Source organism: Calliphora vicina, chromosome 5, assembly GCF_958450345.1.
Source record: "Calliphora vicina chromosome 5, idCalVici1.1, whole genome shotgun sequence".
NCBI classification, from domain to species: Eukaryota; Metazoa; Arthropoda; class Insecta; order Diptera; family Calliphoridae; genus Calliphora; species Calliphora vicina.
In genome coordinates this window covers 100,268,971-100,284,006 of record NC_088784.1, presented here as the reverse complement: position 1 = coordinate 100,284,006, position 15,036 = coordinate 100,268,971, and the positions used below count along the sequence as shown (strand labels likewise).

Here is a 15,036-nt window from a genome sequence, read left to right as displayed (position 1 = left end):
AAATCCAAAAACCGGGTTTTTTAGAAAAGTGTCTACTGTGACGTTTTTTACCAAGTGATTGTAAACAAACTTTACAAGAAATATATAGGGGTACACAAATATGGAGCCTTTTCGAATATCGATGCTTTGTGTTTTTAGATTTTTTTACTCAAACCTAAAATATATTTTTTTTAAATTAGCCATTTTGGATAGTTCTGTTGGGGACTAGGTCCACTTAAGAGAGCCAAATTTTACTTTACAAGCTTTTGCATTAAGTTCTCTTTTCGAGTCATATAACAATTTTATATAGTCCCGCAGAACATTTTTTTCAGCAAAAGAAAAAATATAGGGACTTTTTGGAAATAAATTTAAAAATACATTTTTTTAAAGCTGCCTAAAAGTATGCTTTAGTTTATATTTTTTTCTTACTAACTTATATTGACCTACCTAAACGGTATTAAGAATCATTCCTAGAAAGTTCATATGTTCTGCAAAGTTGTTTATTGAGATCTTAGTTACAGTTTTGTAGTCTATTGTTTCCTTGAATTTTTAACGGTTTGCTACCTATGGACCTGAACAGGGGAAAAAATGTAAAAAAAAATCGTTGTTTTTTAATTTTTGGCGATTTTGATCTTGAAGATGAAGTTTTTTTGATTTTATATGTTCACAATTTTTGTTTTTTTTGCCTCAGGGAGTAAATCAAAATTCCGAACTGTTTGCAAGATATGAGCCTGAAAATATTATGACTTTTTTGCAAAAATGACACCGAGGCCCCAAATCTTTGGGGGCCCATAAAAAAAGTGCATGACTTTGGGAAAAACTGGGAGAAACGTATCACGTAGTGCTGTCCGTATATGGTTATATTTCCATGACTCAAAAAATTACACACATGTTAAATGTTAATTTTTTCAAGAAATCATATTTTTGGAGCGGAAGTTTTTGATGTCAAAAACTCTATAATTTGATAACTACTTTTCATGTATAATAACTGTTTTAAAGTTCGTTCAAATCGGTGATAACAAATGCGACTGTTTTCCATTTTGGGAAACTTTAAAAGAAATAAATTTAATTTTTCCAGAAATTTAAACAATCATTCAGTGCATAGCAGTAAATGAATCATTTTTGAATTTAATTCTTTACGAATTAGCTAAATTTTGAATTAATTCGTTTCACAACAAAAAATAATTGAATGAAATTTGTAACAATTCAAACAAATTAGGCAGAAATGAATTTCAATTCATTTTCACTTCAAATGAATTTGTTTGAATTGATGTGATTTTGAATTCATTCAAATCTGAATTAGAGCAATGAATTGCAATTCAAATGAATGAAATCAAAAATGAGTTGCAATCAATCAAATTCAAGAGCAGATCTAGAAGGAATGAAAAATAAAGATTTAAGTTTCTTTTTCCATTTTGATAGAATTTTCGCCGATACCTAATAGTTTAATTCCTATTCTGCCGCTACCTGACAATTCCAGTATATCATGGGAATTTCAGATCCAAGAATTTTTTATCTTTGGACAAAAACGAAAGTAATGCTTGCAGTCTTTTACATAAAAAATCAGTTGAATGACAAAACGAAAGTGATTACTGTAGATTTACTTCAAATGAGTTGCAAATTCTTTTTTCTAATTAATTTGAATTAATTCAAAATCAATTCTATTCAAGTAAATTGGAAATGAATTGCAATTCACTTAGGCAAATTCATTTGAATTAGAAACGAATTGCAATTCATTTGAATTGGAAATGAATTGCAATTAATTTTTACCCAATGAAAAGAATTAATTAAAAATTTGCTAATTCAGTGCATGAATAATTCGTGAATTAATTCAATAATAAATTATTAATTTTCAGCTCTGGTGCGTAGTTACTTAGGGGGTAAAAATATTTGGTAAATTTTAACCATAAATATTGATTTGAAATTAAAGTTACCTTTTAGGTAAATTTATGTGCTGGGTATTTTATACCGTAGATATCCATTTGTTGAAATTACGGGCATTAATCTCCGATAGCCAGTTTCACAACAGGCTGCGAATCTTGGGTCGTCGATTATTTTGTTTAATTTGCAAGTTTAAACGGCCAATACAGAAGGGTTAAACTGTGCAATAAATTCGAAAGTATAAGGAAGTTTAAAGATTTAAGAGTCTTGAAAATATATTAATTGAATATGCATGCATACATATTTTTGTTATAATTTTTCGTAATTTTTCCAATTTATTTTCTCAGCACACCTATACAGCCAGCTATAATTTGCCATTGACATTTTCTCACTAAATTTGAATAGAAAAAATGGGAAAAGGAAAAAAAAAACACCCGCGGATTTCAATTTGTAACTTATCAATTATATAACAGTTATTTTTTATTTTTTTTTGCTGCAGTTGACATCCTTCTTTGCCTTCCGTTCTAAACTACAAATGCAGTTTTACTAACGTTCAAACTTAAATTAAGGAAAAGCTTTTACACTACAGTTAGTTAATCATGTGAACAACTTTTGTTATTGTAGAGATTTAAGTAATTCACAATATGGTGAAATAAAAAAATTAAAATTCAATATTCAAATTACAAATTACAAAAATAAAAATAAAAAATTCAACAGAATTTTATATTTATTTCAACAACGTATTATTATGTATTAATTTGCATATGAGCATAAAGGAAATATGGAAACTGTAACATAAGAATAGATTTAAATAGGATAATGGTTAATGTTTGTTTGCAATAGATATGAAAGTACTAAGAAATCATATTACAAAAATTCATTATAACAGAGCTTCTCTGAAGACGATTTTCTTAGTATGTAATAAAGAAATTCCTGTTATACAGATTCTGATAAACATGTAAGTAAATACATATGCTGGCGAGGATCCAGATCAGGTGGTGGGGGTTTAAATAAATTGAATTTTCTTGATTTGTTTCCTTTTTGGTATTAAACATTTTCCTTTCTTATCCCCCACCTGTAAATATGCATGTACTTATTAGGGTATTTTATAAGAATTTCATGGAATGCTGTTGGAATTATTGTGATACTTGATTTAAATGTAATCGGATATGATGTTTGGAGAAAAAAAATCGATAGTATTTATGATGCAGGGAAAAACATATAACTTTATTAGACTGCATAACTTTTTAGCATTAATTTGATGCCCAGTTTGGGATCAATATGGGGGATTTCATGTCAAGTGAACAAACTTCTAAAATCGATCGGTATGAAATTTACAACAAAGTTAGACCTATTGGATAGTAATTCAGACAATTTGTCAACAACGTCCCTCAAGAACTCTCTGAGTTATAGGGGGTCAAAATGTTACCCCCTATTTGAAAATGTCAATATGTGCCAATAAACTATGTTTTAAAGACTATAGAAAAGGTGGTTAGTAAAGTGACCACTAAACCGCAAAGAGTTAAAAAGATGCCTGAGCCGATCAAGTACTATGTGTGGTTATAGGGTGTAATAACCATGGAATAAACTATACATAGAAACTTAACTGAGAGACAAAAAACCTAAGACTTGATAGTTGCATTAACAAAATACATGCAACTCAATGTATTTTGTTGTTGTGTATGAAAAAAACGAAAAAACCGAAAACATGTTGTCAAAAAATTAGCATAACATATTCATGATTAAAGCGATTTTCATTTACTTACTTGTTTTGGGAAACTATTGGGTGTATGATGCCGGATGGCGTATCTTTGAACGCGGTTTTTTTGTATTTAATAACTTATTTCCATTCTTGTGCTGTTATTATAAACCCTAGAGTTTATGTTATATTTTTGTTAAATTTCATCAAAATCGGCCCAAAAATATACAACATTTCGAAATCTTTACAAGAGAAATTCCAAATATTAAAAAATTTGACCTTTGACCTTCACGATTTAAGGGTTAACGTCTTCCGATTTTAGTAGAAGTTTCAGAGTATATTTAGAATTATCTGGACTATAATATTCTAAATAAGTTTGGCTTAAAATTCATAAGAGTATGAATTTTATTGCCAAATAATTGGTTTTTCTCGAAAATTTCAAAATTTAAATCGCAGGTACGGAAAAACTATAAGAGATATTTTCATAATTTGTTCACATTTTTATTCCCTATTATATTCTTAATAAATCCCAATGAGATGATCAAAAAATTCTGAAATTTGTTTAACAAAATTTTTAAAAATTTGAAAATCGAGTTTTGAAACTGCCGTTAAAAAAATTTTATTTTTTTGTTCATACTTTAGAATAGGTTAACGGTATCCTACGAAGACAAAAACTCATATACAAGTAGATATGGACATATTTTAAGTAAAAATGATCTTTTAATTTAATATTTATCAAAATATGTTAATTTTGTTCCTACATTTCGTGTTCTAGTGGCCTGAGACACGTTAATGGCCTGGCGAATTTTTAATAACTTTAACATTTTTTGACCGATTTCTGTTTTTTATGTCTCATTAGAACGACAATTACGTACACATTTCGATTCTTTGAAATTAAATTACAAAAGTAATTTTTTAATGGCAAAATTTTTACAAAAACTAAAAAAAATGCATTTTTTCCCCTTGTAAATGCATCTCAAAACTTCAGAGGGCTTGCGGCACGTCTTATCCCCAACCGATTTACCTAAAATTTTTTAAGGATGATTTTTTAGTAATGTTCACCAAACTGGAGGGTGAGAATGGCCAAAATCCAACTTTTTTGGTTTAAAAATTTCGAATTTTGTACCAACAAAGCATCATATGCGGGAAGTTTTACTTTACTTCTTTAATTGGACAAAAAGTGCCGCTGAAGCATCGGTTTCAAAGTGTGAGAGATGGTTTGTGCGGTTCAGATGTGGAAGACAAAGATCGCCCAGGCCAGCCAAAGAATTTTGAAGACCAAGAATTGGAGGCATTACTCCATGATGATTTTTGTAAAACTCAACAAGAGCTTGCAAAAGCATTGGGAGCTACTCAAGATGCAATTTCTTAATTATTGCGAACAGCAGGATTCATCCAAAAGCTGGGAAATTGGGTATCATACTAATTGATGCCGAGAGAACTTAAAAGATGATTTTGATTTTGCTTGTCTGAAATGATGCTTGAAGGCTATAAAAGAAAATCTTTTTTGCACCGAATCATTACCCGGACAACCAGCCGAATCGACATAAAATATTAATGATGCTAAGGTAATGCTCTGTATTTGGTGGGAGCAAAAGGGTCCTATCTAATATGAGGTGCTGAAATATCACCAGACCATCACAGGGATTTTGTACCAACAAAGCATCATATGCGGGAAGTTTTGCTTTACTTCTTTAATTTGCCAAAAAAAAGAGCCGCTGAAGTACACCGATTGCTCACCAAAGCTTCTGGTGAATGAGTTCCATGGTTTGAGCGGTTCAGAAGTGGTGATTTTGAAGATCAAGAGCTAGCAAAATCATTGGGTGCTACACAAGCTGCAATTTCAAAACCTTTGCGAGCAGCAGGATTCATCCAAAAGCTGGGAAATTGGGTATCATACGATTTGAAGCCGACAGACCTTGAAAGACGATTTTGCATGTCCGAAATGATGCTTGAACGATATACAGTGATGGCCACCAATTTAAGACAAATACTTGAATTTTTTTCATCAACTGAATTTTATGTGCGATAGAGCCAAATTAAAAGGACCTCTAAGGGTATGAAATTTATTATTAATGTTTCTAGTTTCTGAAAAATGTTTGGAAAGATCGGTAAAACATATATGGACAAAGATATGTGGAAATACGTTGACCCACCTCAGCGTGGTGAATATGTATAAATTGGCACAGTCGAATAAAATACACTTGTGTGTTAAAACGGTCCTCATGAATACATATTTGTGGAAATATTTGAAAAATTAGTTGACAATTACGTGGAATTTAGCAAACAATTTTTGTCTTAAATTCCTGGCCACCACTGTACTTGAGATGAGAAATGGATCCATTGCGATAACACGATTTTTTTGAAACCCTGCCAACCAGCAAAATTGATTCGTAAGCCAAATATCCATGGCGCTAAGGTAATGCTCTATATTTGGTTGCAGGAAAAGGGTCCTATTTATTATGAGCTGCTGCAATCTAGCTAGACCAACACAAGGTACCTGTACAGAACGCAACTGATTCGTTTGAAGTTACCATTGACCGAAAAACGACCAGAATATGCTGCCAGACATGATATCGTAATACTCCATCATGGCAACGCTAGGCCACACGTTGCAATAACTGTTAAAAAGTATTTAGAATGACTACTATTTGTTTCGATCGCTTTAATGGGGGCTATAAAGACTGTTCCAGCCAAAACATACAGCCCAATTATGAATAAAAATTCCCCGGGAGTTTTTTCCCTTTTCTCATTTCTCCTATTCAAATTCAATGGGAAAAAACTCCCGGGGAACAAACTCCCGCGGATTTTTTTATTCATAATTGGGCTGATATCCTTGGTCCAACAAATTATTACTTTTTTATTCACGTTAGCTTTTATATAAATATGTCAGATATTATCTATTGTAAATCATTAAAAAAGTACGTGAAAAACTATTTAAAAATTTTCAAAAAAATTCAATATTGACTTAAAAAAAAAAATAGTTAAAGTTTTTAAGGTTCAGCGACTTTTGACGATATAATTTGGCGATGAAGGTGAACAAGAATCTAACAAGACGGGTAATTGTTTACAAATTTTGGCACACAATTTTCGTATCTACAGTATAAAATAACCACCCTAATATATGTCAATCATTTCAACCCTTAAAATGCATGGTACGCACTTTTAACAATTTCATACATACAAATTGAAATGAAAAAACACTTCAAAAATGTTGCACTCAAAAATCTTAAATTTATTTATTTTTTATTTTTATTTCGCAAAAGCCTTCTTATTACTAAAGCCAATACTGTAAACTTAAATTAATTGTAGTTTTCATTAAATAAAAAAACCTCATCATTATTCGTTTGTAAAACCAAAATATATCTGAAATGTAGTGTAACAACTCATTTTGACTTCAGTTGCAGCTTAATCTGAGAAACTATCACTCCAATAGGTGGACTGTAGTGGGGCTACCGCCTTAAACAGATCTGTACCCACAGCAAATGCATGAGTTTCGGATTTTTTAAATTTACTGGAGTCAGAGACCGAACAAACATTCTGCTTATGACGCTGCAAACGGCCGGCAGAGGAAAAAGTTCGATTACATTTCGAGCAAGTAGGCAATATAGACTTCTCCTTGTGCTCCTCGGCTATGTGGCGTTTAAGATCGCTGCTGTTGCCGAAACGTCGAGAACACTGGGTGCATTTATTGGCTCGCCTCTCTTCCCGGTGTTTCTCCAGATGTGTGCGATAGGCTCCTTTGATTTTAAACTTTTTGCCGCATACCTCACATTTAATGGGTTCGCCCCGATCATAAACATGCTGTCTTTTGTGTAGGACCAATGATTGCTTGCGCGAGAAGGTTTGGCCACATTCGTTGCAGGCGAAATTCTCGGGCGAAGAGTTGCTAGAACGTTTGCGTTTTTGTTTTATAGGATCACCATCGTCGTTATCCTCGTCGGATGACTGGTCATCGGATTTGCTTTTAGTTTTGGATCTTTTACCATCCGTGGGTGTAACCACAGCCGATTTACGTCGCTTGCGGCTACGTGTTCTCTTCTTTTTACTGTCGCTAAAATCGGAGGTATCCGAGTCTTCACTAGGTGTGGCACTCGCTATATCAGACACTTTGAATTCTTCATCATTGGCTTGCTCATCATCCGTGGGCGGATCGGAATCGAGTGGAGCATCGATTACCACATAACCCACTGGCCTTCTAATTTTATTCTTATGACGCGACAGTTTCTTTCGCAGTTCCTTTTCGGTAGTTTCACACTGGGTTTTGAGTTTAATGGCAATGACCACATTGTCACAGCAGGCATTGCAAATGTATTGTGGTAGGAAGTCTTTGATAGCTATGGACACCGACGGACATATGGTCATTAATAGATCGGCTACTGTGCGTTCTTCGACCTTTTTGAAAATACTCACTAGATTGTCTGTGGCACAACATACACGACATTGATTTTCATCAACATGCTCCTCTTTCCTTCTCGCTGCACGTATAGAGCTGGTGGGCTGTTCGGACTCGTCGTCTTCATTGTTTTGTGAATCTTCATTTTCTTCGGCATCATCTTCTTCGCCTTCATCGTCCTTTTCTTTACCTTCTTTATCGCTCTCAGTAGTTTTTATTTCTTTTATTTTATCTTCTGTATTTTCTGGCACTATGACTTCATCGGGTATTATTTCTTCCTCAACTTCATCTTCATCATCCACTTCCTCAATTTCTTCATCCTCACCTTCCACAACTTCTGCTTCTATTTCCTCTACATCTTCCTCCTCATCTTCATTGTCTTCTTTATCTTCGGTCTCGTCTTCCTCCTCTTCATTGATTTTCTTGTCATCTACTTTATTCTTGTCTCCAGCTTCTGTTGCAATGCTTCCTAGCTCTTCTACAACTGCTTTCTCACGATTTTCCTCTTGCAAAGTTGTTAGTAACTCTGTAGGCTTTTCCACTGGCGTGTACTCTAGGATTTTTGTTGTTTCTGCCAGTTTGGCATTTAAATCCTCCAGATCTGTGTTCTAAAATATGTAGAGAAAGAAAAAAATAAGAAAATTATTTGAATTTCAGTGCTTTCAAAGAATTTCAAATATCTGCCAGTGTAATTTGTTTAAAATGGCAAAATGGAAAATGTGTGTTAACTTTATACTGTAACAAATAAAGGATAAAGCAAAATCTGTTATCCTATTTCCAACTGTTTGTGGGATATGAAGGCTGAAATAAATGTTATTCGAAGAAATCAAATCTGACGCCAAGTAACTAGTCTAACAGGGACTATATGTATTGTTCAAGGGGTTTGCAATTACTGGGAACTAAATATAGAAACATCCAAAGTATACTTTCGAAACATCAATTCATTTAAATTAGCAGGAAATATTATGATTTTGAGATTGATAACAAAGTTTATTTTTCTTTTTTTTTACTTTACTTGTTCAAAGAAAAAATAATAGACAGAAGTTTCAGGAATCGAATCAAAGTTATTTTAAATAGTATTTCAAATAATTACTTAATGTTAGTGGCTGCGAAGGTTAATTATAGATATGAATAAATTACTTATAGGGATCTCGAAAATATGGTAATTTTTCGGAATTAAGAAATATCTAATCCTGATTTAAGGCAAAATTAATCTCAGGAAATTAAGGGTGTGAAATAAATAGCGCTGTTTAATAAAGAGAATTTGAAAAACTTGGTTTTTTTGACAAAAACGTAACAAAATTAATTATTTTTATACCCTTCAGTTTGTCATTCCGTTCCACAAAGTATATATATTTTGGATCGTTATTGATACCGAAGTCGATTGTCTATCCGACTATATGTTGATCCGTTCTGTCCGACTGTATGTTGAAATCGACTTTCCGTAGCCCCCAAATAACTTACAAACATGATTGATACATCAATATATCGGGAATTCTTCCGGCTCGAGAAAACCGGCCAGCAAATGGCTGAGATATAAGGAAAAAAACCGGGACAACCTCGATTTCTGGCCTATTTTTGATCTACATATATCTGGATTACTAAGTCATTAATATAGACAATATGGATATCTAATGATAGATATTTCAAAGTCCATTGCAACGATGTATATAAGGCAATGGGTCCAATAAGTAGGTTGGACCCACAATAGGTCAAAATCGGGAAAAATATTTTTTAACTCGAATTTTTTTTACCAAAAAAATTATTTTGTCATACATTTTTTTTCAATAATAAAATTAAAAAAAAAATTTTAAATATTTTGAATTTTTTTTTTTAAATTTTCAAAAATAATTTTGAAATTTTTTTTTTAAATTTTTTATATTAAAGTATAATTTCGTGCAGGGTATATACGATTCGTTATTACTTGTTATTCATCAATTAAAGAAAATAATTTCCACTTTTAGCAACAAAATAATCACCCCTATCGGAAATAACATGTGAAATTTTGTTCCCATGAAATATCCATTTCCCTCGAAGGGAAAATTGCTATCGGGAATATCATGATGAACTTTACATTCACAATAGTTGATTTTGTTCGTAACAGCTGTTTATTGTTTACAAACTTCCATCTAAAAATTTCACAACAAGGGGAATTTCTTTCACGTGAACAAAGTTGATGAACGAAAAAAGGAAAAGGGAAAATATTTCATGTGAAATGTTGATTCGCGATAGGGGTGAATAATAATCTTCTTCAAATTAAGATTAGAAGTATGAATATATAAAAGCTCTGTGGGAATAGAATCCTATAAATTTTTCGGAGGGAATAATGCCGGATTTTAGGAAAATTCTAGATATTTAACATATTCAAAGAAATTTGCGGCTCCTTGGGAGAGACCTGAATCAGATTGCGGCACACCAAATAAAAGGTGTAGATGTCATCAGTGTAAACAGTGTACACCGTTGTTCCTAAGGGAAAATGATACGAGGGTCTAAAATTTTTCAGCTATATTAAGAGTATATTGGGGGTAATTTTGGACACACCTAAATGGAGTTCCGACATATCACCTGAGAGCTGGGTAAATGCAGTTGTTTCTCAGGGAGACGGCTACGAGGGGAGAAATTTGTTCCAATATTTTTTTAACATTTATATTCCGAGTATTACAGGTACCATTTATGACCATACCTGAATGGGGTTCCGTCATATCAGGTGAAAGTTGGGAAGGAGTAGGTTATATTCAGTTGTTTCTATAGAGAGGCACAAGGGATGGAATTTGTTTAAAATGTTAGACACTGGCAATTGTTTACATTTTATTGAAGACAAAAATCGCCCAGGCCAGCCAAAAAAGTTTGAAGATCAAGCATTGGATATTGTTGTCAAACTCAACAAGAGCATGCAAAAAGATTGGGAGCTACTCAAGCAGCAATATCAAAATGTTTGCTAGTAGCAGGATTCATCCCAAAGCGGAAAATACGAAGTGAAGCCGAGAGACCTGCAAAGACACGTTTTGCATGTCCGAAATGACATAATTTTTTCACCGATGAAAAATTTATCCATTACGATAACCCGAAGGGTAAGTGATCGTATGTGAAGCCCGGCCATCCAGCCGAATCGACACCAAAGCCAAATATCCAAAATGCTAAGGTAATGCTCTGTATTTGGTGGGAGCAAGATGGTCCTATCTAATATGAGCTACTGAAATTTGACCAGACCATTACAGGGAACCTGCAACGAACGCAACTAATTCGTTTGAAGCGAGCATTTGCCGAAAAATTCCCAAAATATGCGGCCAAACATGAAACGGTAATATTCCAACATGACAACTCACAGTGGGGCAGAATCAAAATTTTTTGGAAATAAATCTGGCATTTCTAAACGGCTGGTCCGATAGGGATAAAATTTGACGGTTTGATTTGAAAATATAAAACAAAAACACTTTGGTGACGTGATTTACAAAATTAGAGCCTTAATGTGAATGTTAAGTCGAACCAATGAATATTAAGAAAATTTATACAAATTTTTGGTATGAAAAGTGCAATATTTTTGAAGGACGATGTTTTAAAGTGGCATATTTTTGAATCTAATTGAGATATTGACTTGAAATTAACTTATCTAAGCAAAAAAAAAATAGTTCGGAATAAATGTGGATCAAATTGTTCCTAATATTCAATTGTTGATACATATTTTAGTTTTGGAATCTCATTAAATATATAATAAAATCTTTATTTATTAACCATACTCAATGAAATTTTCAACGTTTTTTTAAATTTCTCATTCTAAATAACAAAATGTAAAAAATCTTGTCAAATGGTCAAAGTGAATCCCGCAATTCCTAAAAAATTTTAGCGAAAATCCCAAAAATGGTATTTTTTACAATTTTGTCCATGGGGTCCAGATTTCCTTCGGGGCTAGGAAAATACTTTAGGGATAAATAGGGAACACATCAAGGTTTCCAAGGCAGCTTTCCGTTTTCTGATCCCAGCTTTGGCATTTTACAACATATGGCCCAAATTTGAAATTTTTATCAAGAAATAGGTCACATTCCGAAGGGCGCAGGGGCTACATATTCGAAAAATAGGACAGATATAAAATTATTATATGTTCTTAAAGAATGTTTATTTTTAATAAAAAAAGATTTAAGTCAACTTTTCGCCCAAAAAAAAGGAAAAATCTACAATTTTTTGAATATTTAAATTGAAAATCGTTTATTTTTGGATCCATAATTGCTATGGCTCTGAAATCTTTTGTATGTCATTCGTAATTTAGTTGTCAAACTAAATGTTATTCGGTCCAAAAGTACGATCTATATTTTTAAAAAAAGCGGAACAAGGAGTGCCAAAATTTTAAAATTTCAATTTTGAAATGCCTATAACTCGAAAATTATGACAGATAAATAGCACAGGCAAGCAAATTTTTATTGAATAACCTTTAAGTAAGGCTGAGTTTTTTGTTAATCTGCTCAGTCGTTTTAGAAATATAAATTTTTTTGGCAAATAAAAATATTTTTTTTTAGAAAAATTTCGAAATTTTTGTATAAAAAATTGGAAAATGCGGAAAGAAATTGGAAAGATTTCTAAAACGACTTTGGTTTTTTAAGCTTATACAATAAACTTAACCTTTTTTTGTGATATGCGAATATATGTTGTGTAACCTCCTCCATTTTCGAAATAACGGTATATCTCGAAAAAAATAGCTAACCTAAAAACCGCTGGGTGCCGCTCTTGACAGCAAAAAATTTTCAATTTCGAGCAAAGTGTAAATAAAATAAAGAACAAAATATATGTTATATATATGTAAATTAGTATTTTCCTTATATTTTTACGATTTTGAAAAGTCAATTTGAAGATTTTTTTTTCAAAATTGTATGATTTTGGTCGTAAATAGATTCATTGGCAGATATTGTAAATTACATACATATAATGTGATTGATAACTTACCTCTTGATAAAAATTTCCAATTGAATTGTCCAAACAAGTGACATTTGTTGTGGTCTCTGGTGTATTGTTGACATTTTCTCCGGATTGATGCTCTATATTCAGATTAGAGACATAATGAGCTTGTTGATGATGTTGATGGTGCTGTTGTTGTTGTTGCTGTTCATGAAGGTGTTGTTGTTGATGATGATGTTGTTGCTGTAATGCAATTTGTGCTTCTTCTTCACCATTGGAAACCGGCAATAGCATTTGTTCCCCAATATTTAAACCGATACCGATAGTATTCGATAAATTAAATTCACCATCATCCATTTTTAAGTGTTTTTTTTTTTTTGTTGTTTTTTGTTGGTATCAATTAATTAGTTTTCTAATAACATTTATTTAATAGCTAAAAGAATTGCAAACAAAATATACTACAGCAAGAGAGAGAGAGAGAAAGCGAGAGGGTGTAACTCTCTGACTCTCTCTTATAGGGGGTATTTTAGTGTTTAATGGAAAAATTCACAATTTTGCACGAAAACCTGCAATTGTGTGTATGTGTAAATAGTAAATGTACTTCAAAGTTACTTTATTTAATGGATTTTTTTATAGTCTATTATTCTTTTTCTTTTTTATTATTAAATGTTAATATTGTTTATATTTCTTTTCTTATTTTTGTGTGTGTTTAATTAGTTATTTTGGTGTGTCTTTATTTGTTTTTAATTTGAGTTATTTTGTTTATAGTTTGCTTGTTTGTTTTTCAGCTTCAGATATTCATTCTTGTTAGAATATCTTCTTCTTGTGTCTGTCAAAAATATATTTAGCACTGGCTTTTTTTGTTTTGCCTTTTAAGATATTTTCATAAATTTCATCATTATTATGTTATTCATGTGTTTATCTGTTCACTAACACTTGCTATAGTTTCACAAATATTTATTTATTAATTGATTAATTTAATTTCACAGAAATATTTTCTTGTATGTAATAAAGTAGTTTTTTTTTGTCTGTACACCTTTTGTTCTTGTATCCACGAAGTACACTTTATTTTCTTTAATAAATGACGTCTGCTATTGTGAATGTATCTATACGTTGAATAAGAGTAATGCTAACATGGTGCTTTTGTGCATATGAACTCTAAAGCAGACATTTTTATATCGTTAGAAAATTTATAAAATTATGTGAAAATTAATATGTATTTTTATCTTTTAGATAAAGCAGTTTTTAGTGAAAGGGGTCTTCACACTAGGCAATTTAGTAAAATTTTCTTCTCCTTAACCCGATATTACCTATGGCATCTACAAACACAAGAGACTTGCGCAACTAAATTGCCTAGTGGGGTCTTATGAACTAAATGTAGAATAATGCAAAATTCTGTGAATTGGAACAAAATATTTTAATATGATTATAATATAAATTAAATATAATTTTTTTAATTTAATATGATTTAGCACGCGACTTTCTTACAGCGACTTATTTTCCAATTAAATATTAGTTTACGAAATTTGAATAAAAGTTTCGCATTTATTATCTAATAGCAGAAACCCGGATTGAAATACTACGCTAACAAAATAAATAGATTTTGTTTATTTGTTGAAAAAAAATATTTTTTTTCTTTAATATTTCAAAAGGTGAAAGTACATTAAGCGTCTTCCATGCAAATCACTTTCCTTTTGAGACAATTTAACTATCTGCTGGGAAATTCGTAAACAAACGATCATGGAAAATTCAGCTGCTTTTTACCAATCAGCAATCACGGGTTGCTATGCCCATGCAATTTGAAATGTTTTACCAGAACCTACTGAAAAAAACCTTCCTACAAGTTAAATTAATCCCGTAGTGATAATGATTTTTTAATAAAAAAAAATATTTAACATTTTCGTCGAATTTTCATTATTAACCCGCAAGAATGCCTTTACAAAACACTAATTATCTCAAAAAGTAATCATAATATTTTTTAAATTTAACTGTGACTTTAGTTACAGATTTGTTAACGTTTCCTTCGAAGGTCAAAATGCATTCTGACTTTAAGTTTTTGTTCTGTCAGCTGTCATAATTTTAGCATGTGAAATTTTGTGTGTAATTTTTTTTAATCAAAGTTTTACTAACTTTTAGTCGCCCGATATATTCGAAATATTTTTTATTAGTTCTTTTTCATTAGTTTTTCAATAAA

The 15,036-nt window shown here is 31.7% G+C and overlaps 1 protein-coding gene across 1 annotated transcript; it reads right to left on the bottom strand.

Moving 5' to 3' along the window:
* Positions 1-6,771: 6,771 nt before the first annotated feature.
* LOC135960974 (homeobox protein cut) lies at positions 6,772-13,894 on the bottom strand. The gene is made up of 2 exons (XM_065512407.1): positions 12,891-13,894; positions 6,772-8,563 (listed from the first exon to the last, which is right to left on the bottom strand). Exons 1-2 carry the CDS (start codon positions 13,197-13,199, stop codon positions 6,968-6,970), a joined length of 1,905 nt encoding a protein of 634 aa, XP_065368479.1. The 5' UTR covers positions 13,200-13,894; the 3' UTR covers positions 6,772-6,967.
* Positions 13,895-15,036: the final 1,142 nt, after the last annotated feature.

Excerpts from the sequence above, each read along its gene's own strand:
- LOC135960974 (XM_065512407.1), bottom strand. The coding sequence starts at position 13,199 with ATGGATGATGGTGAATTTAATTTATCGAATACTATCGGTATCGGTTTA. Across the intron at positions 8,564-12,890 it reads TTGGAAATTTTTATCAAGAG|AACACAGATCTGGAGGATTT; the intron begins GTAAGTTATCAA and ends TACATATTTTAG.